This window comes from Peromyscus californicus, unplaced genomic scaffold, assembly GCF_007827085.1.
Source record: "Peromyscus californicus insignis strain IS unplaced genomic scaffold, ASM782708v3 Scaffold_6__1_contigs__length_162567912, whole genome shotgun sequence".
NCBI classification, from domain to species: Eukaryota; Metazoa; Chordata; class Mammalia; order Rodentia; family Cricetidae; genus Peromyscus; species Peromyscus californicus.
The window spans coordinates 100,896,470-100,909,494 of NW_026294584.1; the positions used below are offsets into that span (position 1 = coordinate 100,896,470).

At 53.0% G+C, this 13,025-nt stretch overlaps 1 protein-coding gene across 1 annotated transcript in view; it reads right to left on the bottom strand.

The window, feature by feature from the left end:
• Vax2 (ventral anterior homeobox 2) overlaps positions 1–4,589 on the bottom strand; it is a 28,971-nt gene extending 24,382 nt beyond the window's left edge. Inside the window, exon 1 of the mRNA XM_052720275.1 lies at positions 4,355–4,589. Within this exon, the coding sequence (XP_052576235.1) occupies positions 4,355–4,589 (235 nt within the window). The remainder of the gene's footprint in view (positions 1–4,354) is intronic.
• Positions 4,590–13,025: the final 8,436 nt, after the last annotated feature.

Here is a 13,025-nt window from a genome sequence, read left to right on the forward strand (position 1 = left end):
GAACAGAGCCATGTAAACGGTCCCCATCGTTCTCTGAAAAATGAGGTTGGTCGGAAGAGCAGCAAGAAGGCCTCGTTCTGCCGCCCGCTTCGGTTTCCTGTGGGGTGGGAGGGTGATTAATACATAGAAGGGAAAATACAGAACCAAATGACCGCCACACAGACCAGCGGTGACAATGCGGTTCTTCTGCTGACAACAGACGAAGCGACGGAAAAAATACAGAACGAAACAACCACTGGAAAATAATTTAAAGTACTCTCCGCAAACACTAAAATTTAAAAAAAAAAATTAAATTCCAAAAGTTCCGAAAGTTCGGTTTTCTGAACGAGTCCTCTAGAGCTCTCAACATCTGCTTCGGGCATGTGTTGGGCCAGGTTTCCGAACGTATCCACAGACTGAGATATAGAGATCCCTGCCCCCCTGTAAGAGGCCCAGGATTGGGGCTTTGCCCAGCTCTCCGCAGTTCAACGCGGCCCTGGCTTGGCTGCACCGCGCCTGCTCAGCAAGGCCGGGCCTGCAGCATGGAGGTCTCCCCAGGCTCAAGGACCGGTGGAAACCCAGCCGAGCCTTCAACGCTGGAGATGTCCGTCCCTGCAGCTAGTTGTTTGAAGCCACGGTCTGTTGGGCGGCTTTTCGGGTGCAACTGTAGGAGGCAGACCAGCCCCATGCAACCTTTGTGCTGGGTGCTACCACCGGACTGGTTGCGTGTTTTGAAGAGCCAGATCGTGCTCAGGTCGTTTCAAACCATTTCAAGGCAAAGACCCAGTGTTCTCAGGGGGGCCTCCAAGCACCGGGTGCGTCTGTCCAGCTTCCTCTCCAGGGCGTTTTAGCCGGGAAGATGACTGGTGCATCACTCCTCCGAAGGATTTGCCATGTTCAGAAACGGTTCTTGGAAAGGCTGGGGTGCAGATGATGAGTTTTGGCTAGTGTTTGGAGACCTGCCGAGGAGGCAGCAGGCTCCGAGGGGGCACCTCGGACAGAGCAGATTATTGGTGCCTCCTGGCATTGATCATGGAACTATGGAGCATTCTCAGATCTATCAAGACCAGTTAGATTCTCATCTGGATTGATACGGAAAACACCACTGGTCTGAGCCAAAGGTGGCAGCAGGCTTGGACTACCAATTGCAGGGATCTGTGAATTAGGCTGTCTCTCTTCTGCCTGTCCCAATCCCTCTCCACTGAAAGAGTCAGCACAGGGTTGGCCAACTGCAGGGTGAGGTTAGAGCTTGGAGGCTCCACTCTTTCCGGTGGCCTCCTGCCTCCACTGGCCAGCCCCTTCCAAGATAAAACAAAAGGTTCCTTCCACACTACCCCTCCTTGGCCAAGGGCCCGGTCCAACCGCACAGGGGATGTCTAGGGGCCTTAGAGACTGGAGTCCCGGAAGAAGCCTCACTGTGTGGAAGACTGTGGTGTGTCCATGCCTGTCATCTTGGTGGCACAGTATTTATGCCAGCTGCTGGAGAGAATGCCTCCATTTTGAAGGCAGGGTGAGCAGAACAGGGGGGCCTCCAGGGCCCCCAGCTTTGCTTTCTCAGAGGAAATCTGAGACATTGGTCATGCAGGGTTACCCAGAAGACAGAGGAGAACCCCACCGTTTGCAAGACAGTCTGATTTTCCTTTATCAGTTGTCTTTTCCTCTAAACTGCTGACTTTCCACAGCAACTCAGTCCTTGGGTCCATGGTGTGTGTGTGTGTGTGTGTGTGTGTGTGTGTGTGTGTGTGTGTGTAGGTGGCAGTTAACAGGGGCTTCTGACTACCAACTCACACCACCCCATCCATCAGACAGGTTTTGTAGGTCACCCAGGGCTACTCATTCCTTCCCTCAACAATATTTATGGAGAGCCTGCAGAGTGCTCTCTGTGTGCCTGGCAGCCCCCTGGATCCTTAGCAAGCTTCCTGGAGGTGGGGGCAGCAAGGTCAGAGATGGGACACCAGTTCTGCTCACCTCTGACCCCAGCTGTCCTTGGACTTTCCAGTGCTAAAGATCTCTCTCAAGCAATCGCACAACCAGGGAGGAAGGGTGAAAGATGTGGAGAGAGTGGGGTCATTTTTTTTTTGGAGTGTCCCAGCCTCACAGCAGCCAGGGCAGATAATCCTCATAATCTTGCACCTTTGTTTTGTTTTGTTTTTTTTGAGACAGGGTTTCTCTGTGTAATTTTGGTGCCTGTCCTGAATCTCGGTCTGTAGACCAGGCTGGCCTCGAACTCGAACTCACAGAAATCCACCTGGCTCTGCCTCCCGAGTGCTGGGTTTAAAGGCATGCACCACCACCGCCCCGGCCTCCCTTGTACCTTTTAATGGCTTCCCTGGAAGACATGAGGGGGATATGTCTTCAGAGTACCAGAGGACAAGGGTAAAATGTGCTTAGGGCTTATGGGAGGCTGTTTATTTTGGACAACGAAGGTTTCCCTTCCTGAGTGTTGGGCTGGCTTCACTTATGGAAGCCTCCACCCTTAGCTGTGGTGGGGCTTCGAGTAATTGAGCAGTGACTGATACCAGTGACCCTGCCTAGGAGGGATTAGCAGTAAAAGACATCCTGGGCATTTCAGGCCTGTAATAACATCCTTGTCATTAAATGGGGGAGGGGCAGAGGGATTTGTGAGGGCTCATTTGCTTTCCATTTCAGTCAGGTGGATAACTGTACTTCATATTTAATATTTCCAGTATGCTTTACAAATGTGAGAGAATTACCTGTGTGAGTACATTACAAAAGTGTATCGTGAAGATGTACCGGAGCAACCCCACATATGTGTCTCTGCCTGACTTAGGTGGCTCTATCCCAGAGGAGAGAGGGTCACTTTTTACTCACACCTCTAAGAGTCTGTACCAGAGACAATCCCACTGATGCCCATGAATGAGATTTATTTGTTCTACATAAAGGTTGGTAGAGTGGAGGCGGATCATGTTTGGGCTCAGAACTCAGTCATCTTGACAAGAGGAAAACCTGCTTTTAGGTTGGTGTGATGCATAATATTGGCAAGGACTCAAGACATTACCCCAGGAGCTGGAAACATTAGACTGTCTTTATCTCTGGAAGCCTTGCAGATTTCTTAGTGAAACTCAACTGGTGGTTCACTTTTTGGACTCAGAACCCCTCAGCTGGCAGAATGGCATTCTAATTTAACTCCAAGTGACCAACAAGTCCTCATATCTTGGTGGTGTAACTGCCTTAATCCATGCGGGTCCTTAGAGTGGCAGTGGCCACCCAATTTTCTAGTGACCACACCTATTCCCAGGAGTATTTCTTTATGCAGGTTCCTTTCTGGATTCAAGTCAGCTTCTTATGCCTTCAGGTAGACTGTCCCCATGCTCTGCCCTAGCTGAATCTCTGATCCCAGGGCCACTCACATTCAGGGAGTAACGGGATTCAGGGAAGTTGTACTCCACCCGCTCCAAAGCGAGAGAAACCTAGGTTCTCCTAGGCAGAAGAGAGGAAATTGGGTATGGTTGGTGGCTTCTTGAGGCCTGCTGGTTCCAGGATGGGTACATGGGATGAGTAAATTCGAGAAAGGGCAGCTAGGGGAAGCCAAGTGAGCCAATCTGAAACCCCAGGATGGCGGAGGACAACAGGCCTCAGGTCCAGGATCCAGACTTTCTACCTTGGAGAGGCCCAGACCCAGGAGGCCTGGGGGCCTGGGTCTGGATGGGCGATGGCAGGAGAGTGCTGTGAAGTCGAGTTCGCCCGCAGGGACAAGACTGGGAAACAGGGTGGAGGCGAGTGGAGCAGAGGAAGAAAGGGTCAGCCAGGCTAGGCAGAGGGGCGCCCGGAGTCGGCGACCGAGCTAGTGGGAACTGGGGCAGCGGAGCCGCGGCGGGCCAGCCTACCTCCTCCCACCGAGCCCTCCCTTGACCACCAACCTAAGCAAGGCCTGGTTCTGGGAAAGATGGCTGGGCTGAGGCAGGGAAGCACTCCAAAGGCCTGTGGGGCCGGCCTTCTTCAGCAGCTGCCCACTCGGGTCCCTCCCTATCCTGTCCCTGCGGAGCGCGCGTGACACTTTCTCCTCCCTTGCTCTGAGAACCGTTGCGCGAGGGCCCTGGCTCTCGGTGTCTTGCTTCCCCAGCTGATTCGCATCCTTACTACAGCAACGAGCCGGAATGGGCCTAGTGTGAGAGAACCAGCCAGAAGGATGAACTGCAGGACGGAGAAACAAGGACTCCTTCCAGCCTCTGCTTTGTCCCCTGCGTTCAGCTCAGTGTCCCGCACACAATAGGCGGTCGGAATAACTGCTGGATGTTATGCCGAATGAATGAACCAGTATATGAACTGTGAGATGGACGCTGTAGAGAGGTCGGAGGCCCCAGGAAGGGTAGCATGGTGACCCAAGGAACCAGAGCCGCGGCTGTCCCCTTACCTCGTACCAGGATGCGGCGGCAGTGGTCCGTCTCACCGAGCGCCGGCGGTCCGTCGCTGTCTGCGCCGCTCTCCCTGGAGCCTGCGGGGCTGGAGACCGAGGTCGCCGCAACCTCCCTTGGACTCCTGCTACCCGTGTCAGCACGCAAGTCTTCCGCTCCGTTGTGGTCGCCGTGGCGTCCGCTCCGGCCACCGCGCTTGGGGCCGCGGTCCCGCTCCGCGCCCCCATCGCCCATGCCCGCCACCACTGCTGCCTAGGTCGCAGCGTTCGCTAGCCCGAGCTCGGGGTAGCAGATCCTTCCCCACCCCTCCCCGCCCCTTCTTCCTTCTGCCCCGCCCCTTCCACAGGCCCCGCCCCCCTCGGCGATTGGACGCGAGCTAGGGTTCTGGGACTTTGGGTGGATCTCTCTGGCGCAGCGCAGCGGGAGGGTGGGGAGGGAGGGAGGAGGAGGGAGGAGGTGAAGAGGGAAAAGGGGAGGGAGAGAAGAGAAGGAGGATGGATAGGAGGAATAGAAAGGAGAAAAGGGGAGGGGGCGGTGTCCTTTCACCTCCTCGCGTGGGGCGTTGTTTAGAGCCTGGCAGTGGCAGACTGGACCGCCCAGACGTAGAGAAGACCGCCCCACACCCTCTGCTAAACTTAATTACTCCCCACTGGTCCTTCTAACCGCCTCTTCTCTCGGTCCCCAGTATCCTCAGGGAAATGTGCCCAACGCTCAGGCTGGCTCCGCTAGATGGATAATCCATTGCGCGAGGGAGGCGACCCGGCACAACTCTGCAGAAAACAAGAGGTTTGCTGGGCTCCAGCACTTGGTGGGTTGGGGAGCGGGGGTGGAGACTAGGATGCAGGCCTGGGGCTCAGAGCGGCCGTCCCGCTCCCAAGCCCACGCACACTCCGGCGCACAGAACGGTACTTCTTGCGGAACTCCCACAAGTTTGACCAGACAAGCTCAGGAGGTCGATGCACTCTCCCTGGCCTTGGTGAGGTGCCCAGCTGGACAGGCAGACACCCAGATCCCACGGAGCAAACGCTGGCTTTCCTGCAGTTCTGAGGTTGTTACTCCCGGGATTGACACGTAGAGGATGAGACAGACCTCGGATTTTTTTTCTGTCTTGGAGCAGTCGCTTGCTCGCTGCTGCCTCGGGCTATGAGAACCAAAATGGGAGCAGAGCCCTGGGCGCGAGCCCGGCGCTTTCAGGTGTCCCCTTGGTTACACTTTCTGTAGAGTCCAGCTTCTCTATAGACAACGTCAGGAGGTGTGGGGACCAGTTTCATTTCACTTGGCTCAGGTTTAAAGAGACTTGGGGGAAAGATTGAGAGAGAAGACGTATGTGTGACCGAGGGTCCATGGCTCTGTTTCTAAAGGCCGGGAACCCCTCCCAGATTCTTTCCCTCTTCCACCTGCAGAGCTGGGATAAACCAGGTACTAGGAGTGAGCCAAATGCTCGGTGTGAGTTCAAGCCAAGGTACTTCAGGAGGCCTCGAGATCTGCTTGAGGGTGTCTGTGACCACCAGGGCTAAGCTTGTTGGGTCTCTGTCCCTCTAGCAGGGCTGAGTGTCCCTCATGGCCCCTCTGCGGGTGAATAGGTATGTAAGTGTGATGAGTCAGTCAGTGCCTTGGCCCACGTTCTCTGTGTGTGAAAATAGCTGTGTGTATTGTCCAATCCCGGTGTCCTTAGCCAAAGGGGAGGTTCGCAGAGATGCACCAGTGACTGGGTGACTCTCACTGATCCTTGTAAAGTGTGGAAAGGAAAGGAAAGAAGAGGAGAGGAGAGGAGAGGGGAGGGGAGGGGAGGGGAGGGGAGGGGAGGGGAGAGGAGAGGAGAGGGGAGGGGAGGGGAGGGGAGGGGAGAGGAGAGGAGAGGAGAGGAGAGGAAAGGAAAGGAAAGGAGGGGAGAGGGGGAAGGGGAAAGTAAGGGGGTAAAGAGAGAATGCCTGCTGGCCCATATGAGGAAAGAAAGGAAGGGGAGAAGACCAGAAGGGTAGGAGAAGGAAGAAGACACTGCCGAAAGCTTTGAGCCATTGACTACAGAGGAGGAATGGTTCCCATGGTATGTGTGTGATAGAGCCTGCAGAGGGGAGCAGTGTGGACTAACTGCAGGTGCCTGGAGTTTACAAGGTGTTTGTGGGAGGGGGAGAGAAAAAGAGAGAAAGAGAAGGAGGAGCACCAGCGCTTTAGTTAGGGCTGGCTCTGTGCCCCCCCCCCCCCATACCATGGCAGTGTGGCCAGCCCCACACCGGTTCTCCCCAGCTTGGCCTCTGGAGTGCAGTAGGACTTCTCAGTAGCCCTCATGGGTGGTGTGCCCCCCCTACACTGGCCACCGTACCTGCGCCGTCTGCATTGATCTCATCTCTGGCTCTCTCGATTTTTAAAATTATGTCTTACAGCTAGTGTAGAAAAACACAAACAAAAGAACAAGCTAGCGGCAGCTAGACCTCACACTCTAAGCCCAGGCGTCCCCTCCTGCTTCCTATGAAGCTGTTTCTGTGCCAATAGAAGTGGAGGGGGGCACCTTCTGGAGCCTTCCTTTTCACGATTTTAAATCTTCATTTCACTATTGGCAGGAAGTTGGTCTTATTCCATGAGCCTCTTCTGGGGTCAGTCCCCAAGTGAGCTGGGCCATTCTTCCTGGAGAGGCTGAGAGTTTTGCAGAGTGCTTTGGAAACAGGGTCTGGAGGTATGGGCTGTGATAGGTCCTACAGTGCAACTGGTCTCTTGCCAGTGTGTCCTTCCTCTCAGGGAGACTTCATTCTTTAGTGCTGTCCTGGCTAAGGAAGTTTGGGTGCACTCTTGCTAGCACGCAGTCCCTTGGCCAGTGAGTGCCACAGTCTGCAGTGGGTGATAGGATGAAGTTGGCTTCTTCTGAGTGTCTGGGTGTGTCCTGGAAAAGGAGGACCTGTAGAGAGGTATGGCTCAGAGGATCCCTTTTGCTCCCAGGGCTAGCAGCACGGGGTATCTGAGTTCTGCATGATGAGAATTCAAGGTTTTTCTCACACAAGTTAGGGAGTCCGGAGGCCTGGGTTTTATTCCCACTGTTCTCTCCTGGCCGACAGTGCCCGCCTGCTGCCTCACTCATATCCCAACCTGGCCACAACCCCGAGAGAATCTCTCTTCCTTCTTCTTCTCCTCCCCCTCCCCTTCTTCTGGTTCCTCTTTCCCCTCTTTCCCTCCCTTCCTCTTCAGGGTCTCAAGCAGCACCACTTAGCCTCAAACTCACAGCTATGTAGCTGTGATCAACCTCTGATCCTTCTGCCCCAATGAAATGCTGGAATTATAGGTGTGTGTCATCATACTGGGGTTATGCAGGGCTGGGGATCAAACTCAGAGCTTCCTGCATACTAGGCAAGCACTCTTCCAACTGAGTTACATCAGCCTCCCCTCTGAAACTATTGAAGAACTCCAGTGAGCCTGCTGAAATTACAACACAAAGATGGTGGAGGAGGCCAGGAGGACGTGCTGACAGCGACCTGACCAGGGCCCAGCTCAGCTCAGTTTTCACTTGCTGCTTCCCTCTTGCTGAGGGTGGAGTGGGCTATCCTCCAGCAGTGTGTGCTGAGCTTGCCTGCTCACTCCCTGCCAACCTCTTTCCTGATTTGGGAGTCCTCTCAAAGATCCCTGGGTAACATTTTTGCATTATCCCCAGAGAATCCAGTGCTTAGATTTGTCACCGTGGGAGCTTGGAGTTTGGGGTAAGCAGGGAAAACTGCTTGTAGACCAATCCTGGCCCAGAGAGCAAGCAGAGCTCACAGAAAGGGTCTACCCCACTCACTTCCTTTTCCAGCCTCCTATCTGGGAGCCAGACCTCTGTACTGACATGCTACAGGAGGACCCACTGTCCTGCCCATCCCCTCCCCACAGGAAGATAGTGACATCTGAGCAGAGTGGCCATGCTGAAAGAGAAGGGAGCAGGTGTGGCCATGAGCTCTCTGGCAGGTCCCTGTGGTGGCAGAGAGGTGCGGTGGTCATGGTGCCTCACATTCTGGTGCATAGCCTCCTCCTAAATTGAACCCTACAGGCTCACAGACACATTAAAAAAAAATTAAACACGTCACTGTTTGTCATATGTACTGACACACCTTTAAAAAAAGATTTAGTTTCATGTATGAGTGCTTTGTGTGCATGTATGTCTGTGCACCATGTATGTGCCTGGTGCCTGCAGAGGTCAGAAGAAGGAGTTGGATTCCCTGGAGCTGGAGTTACTAGAGTTATGGATGGTTGTAAACAGTCATGTGGGTGATGGGAATTGAACCCAGGTCCTCTACACCAGCAGAAAGTGCTCTTAACCACTGAACCATCCCCTCCAACCCCTACTGATACTTTTTAAGCAACACAAGATGATGAAGGTGTGTCTGTGGCCTGGGTTTTGCAGGGAGCTGGACCCTTGTGCTGTAGGACAATGGGAAGGGGCACAGAACATTAGAGGTCACTGCTGAGGCTGGGGCAGAAGCCGAAGTAGACTAGGGCTACTGATTCCAGCTGGGCATACCAACTATTCCAGCCAGCTTGTCACTTCAAACTCACCACCAGTCTGCTCCCTAGTGCTCTGCCTTTTGATGGCCTTTGTCTACAGAAGTCCCCAGTTGGCTGAAGTGCTCTAGGCCACGGGGCAGGTTATTATCAGTCCATTGTTGTTGAATTCTTCCCCTGCAATACTCTTGAGTTCCAAGATGTGGCTCTGACCTGTCTAATCTGTCTCTTGTGGGGTATCCAGGCTGTTCTCCCCTACTTCACTCTGTCCATTCAGCTCTTGCAGGAAACCTAGCCAGGCTGCCAGAGTTCTACAGTGAGCCAACACCCATTGTCCATGTGCCAGGCTCTAGAAAGGAGCTTGCAGCTTTCCAGAGCTGCTGAGTCCTCGGTTCTTGCCTGGAGACTATGCTGTGGAGACTGTGGGTCTGCAAGAAAGATACAGTAAGGGCACATGGTGACAGGTGAAGTCTGATAATTGCCTCCATGTGTCAGGCAAGTGTGGAGCAGGCAGCATTCATTTTGGCCCTAGCTTTGACTTTAGAGTCAGAGAACTTTAAGGAAGAGGGGAAGCAGGGCGGGCGGCTCTTCAATAGGAATCCACCGAGAGCACCTAGAATAAAATCTCTGGTGCTCAGCTGCAGCTACGTGGTTACCCCAAAAGTTCCTCACAGACATACATAGACAACCTCCAGGTGATTCCCACCTGAGGGCCATAGAGCTGGGACAAGAGTGGTAGAGCTGTGTGCGATGGTGGCATTTTTATTGAGATATAACTCAACTATCACATAGCTCACCCTCTTATAGTGTATGGTCTGGTAGATTTGAGGGTATCACAGATAAGTGCAGCCATCGCCGCCACAAATATAGCATTTTCATGGGCTACGGATGCAGCCCAGACAGAGTGCTTGTGTAGCAAACAGAAAGCCTTGGGTTCAGTTCCCAGACATCTGAAACCAGGTGTAGTGGCCATGTTTGTAATTTCAACTCTCGGGAGACGGAGATGAGACGATCAGGAACTCAAGTCATCCTTGGCTTCATAGCAAGTTTAAGGTCAGCTGGGACTACAAGAGACTTTGTGGGGAAACTCACCCCTCAAGCTCCTATTCCCTCTCAGCCCTGAGCTATGACTGTGGATTAACTTGTTTGGGGTGTTTCATATGAGTGCGTACTCCTGTGGCTCGCTTCTTTCTCTCAATGTGTTTCAAGGTTCATTCGTGTGTAGCATGTACAAGTATTCCACTCCTTCCTATGCCAACTAGCATCCACTGTATGACAGTGGTGTTTTTGTGTGTTTACATTGTATTCGAATTTCTTTCTTGTCCTAGGTGAGCCTTACTGATTCTGGGTGTACAGCCCACATCTCAGCTAGGAGGGGAATTTCTGGGGAGTAGACAGAGGAGAGGCTCAGAGCAGCATTGCCTGTCACCTGGCTGTATGTATGCCTTCAGTCACCTTCTGGAAGCATCCTTTTCAATTCTGTCCAATGAGGAGGGATTGTGGGGCTGCTGGGCTTGCAGAGGTGATGGTGTCTGGAGAGATAACTCAGAGTTGTTGGTCTTGACTAATCCTTGCTGTCACCAACGGATGCCAAGCTTCTAGAAGTGCCATAGTGTCCCCACCTATTTAATGGGAACATCGGTTCCACCCTATGGAATTGTTATCACAAGTAAATTAATTAGGAGACCACTTGTTCCCATGCCTGTAGTCATTGGCGCCAGAGAAAAACAGATGTTTGTGTTATTCAGGTGTCTGAGCCAAGCACACACCATAGCTCCTGATGGTCCCCCTCATCCTCCACCAGAGGAGGTTATGGTAGCCAAGAAGGATGGGGAAAATTTGTGGCACATGCCTTTAATCCCAGCACTCGGGAGGCAGAGGCAGGTGAACCCTGTCTCGGAAAAACAAAAACAAAAACAAAAAAATCTTGCAAAAAATATTTGTGGTCTGTCACTGGTTGAATGAATCCAGTAAAACAGCATGTTAAAAGTGCTTGATTCCAGTGGGTTTGCAGAGACATTTTGCTTCTAGAGCAACAGACTGAATTTCCTCTCTGGATGCTGTGCCTTCTGCACTGGCAGGAACACTGCCCATATAAGGCCACCAACCATCCTCTTCCAAGTCTCCAGCACTGAGGATCCAGAAAGCCCTGTTGCTTCAGGGAGAACCTGAGTCCTCTCTGCTCCCTGGCCTATGGCTGAGGAATTTCTAGAGATTCCTAGCCTGGGGTGACAGGGACCCCCCACTGCACCCACCCCATTGGGGATTGAACACAGGATCTTTTGCATGAGCTATACGCTCAGTTCTAGTCTTGACTCTGGGAAATGACTTCCAAGATGTGGAGTTGAACAACAGTATGACAGCCCTGTGAAGTGCTTGCTGAGCCTCCTGGGACGCTTGAAGATGCCAGCTATTGGCTGAGCCCCCCCCACTTCAGGTCGCAGCGTAAGGACTTTCTAAGACACCCCTAATGACTTTCTCATTTCCCTGGGAATAGCTGCTTGCTCCAGAATAACCTTCATCTGTCGGGCACCTTTGGGAGCCAAACAGACCCAAATCCCTCTACAGACAGACACGTATCTCTGGAGATCACCAGCTTTGCCCTGGACAGTAGTCATATGTGTTGTGTGATGCAGAGCCAAGGCCGGGGATGTCAGAGGTCCTGGTTGGGTCACCCCACCAGGTGGTTCACAGATGCACCAACCAGGCCTAAGCTTGGGTTTTCAGCCTAACAGCATTGGAAGATACATTTACACAGCTGCTCTCGGAGGACCAGGAAGGAAACTCCTCGCCTCAGCACCATTCAGCTACAAAACAAAACTAACAACTTCCAGCAAACCTGCAGACTCACAGCCTGGGAAGGTGTGCAAGTGTGGACTAATTTCACCAACGTTTAAAATAACAGCCAGTTTTAATTTTTACAGATGGAAAACATGCGTCTACGAAAGACTCTAGATGGGAAGAATTATAAGAGGGCAAATTAAGAGTTCCTGCAGACTCGGGCCCCATTTCTAGGACTCGGGTTCTTGCCCCATCTCAGACGTAAAACTCCCTCAAAATCTGGTGTGAAGTCGCTAGATCTGCACTGGCTCTGCGTTTCTTGCAGCCTTTCTGGCTTTGGCGGGGCACCCTTCCCCTTCCCAGGCTCTGTCGCTGGCGAGCCCAAGTGACCACTGCTCCCCTGCACCGCCACTTTGCCAGATTCGTTGCCGTTGCAGAAGACTGTGATATTTGCATGGCTATTATTTTCTTTAAACGAATTAAATTAAGGAGAGCCAAGAGAAGAGGTGTTTGTAGCTGAGGCCGTTTGCTTTGGTGTGGAGCTCGGGCGTGAGTCGGGGACACCGTGTGGAGCCCTGGTGGTGCCCTTCAGAGTCTCGGGCCCAGAGGGAGTGGGGGGTTGCGGGCCAGCGGGAATTAGCGCGTGGAGCGAACACCCGGCAAAGAGTTGGGGTGGGATTAGCGGGTTCAAAAGCAGGTCAGGGGGAGCTAAGCGTGGCGACCAAGTCCCTGCTAGGTCAAGGTCCTTGGCAGAGGCAGGCTCGGGGGATCTGCAGGGAGCCGCACAGGCCTGGCCTTTGCCTAGCCAGGGACCCCAAGCTCGCCGGGGTGACAATTACAGGACCCCATTCAAGCTCCCTAGTTGAGCGTGTGCCCATCTGAAGGACCGGATTTCCCTATTCTTTTACATTTTAACTTTTTCTCTTTTTTTTTTTCCCTTTCTGTTTGAGACACTCTGTGGCCCAGGTTGGCCTCCAGCTCGTAGCCATCCTCCTGCCCCAGCCTGCCGAATGCTGAGATCACAGGCGTGACTTACCATGTTCCGCTTCTTCTTCTTTTTAGTAGTATCCCTTTTCTTTCTGGCCAGATAAATATATCGACCCACCTGCAGGTAAAATTTTCTTCTCAAGAATCTCTTCCCTCCCCCTTGTGGAGCAAATGGGGGTGGGGTGGGGGCTTCTGAGACACAGTGTAAAATAATCGCATCCCTCTTTCCCCGTGCATCTTGCGGTAGAGAGCGAGAGCTGGGAGGCGCTGAGACTCAGGCGTCTTCTCTTTCCGAAATATAAAGAAGTGTTTGCGTGACTCCGAGCCCGGAACGTTTGTAGGGCCCTGTGCATTCCTCCCTTCTCTCTCTAAAGGCCCCTAAGTTCTCATGGGGTAAAAACGTAGCGCTACTGTGGAATTCGAAATCCTGGCCTTGTT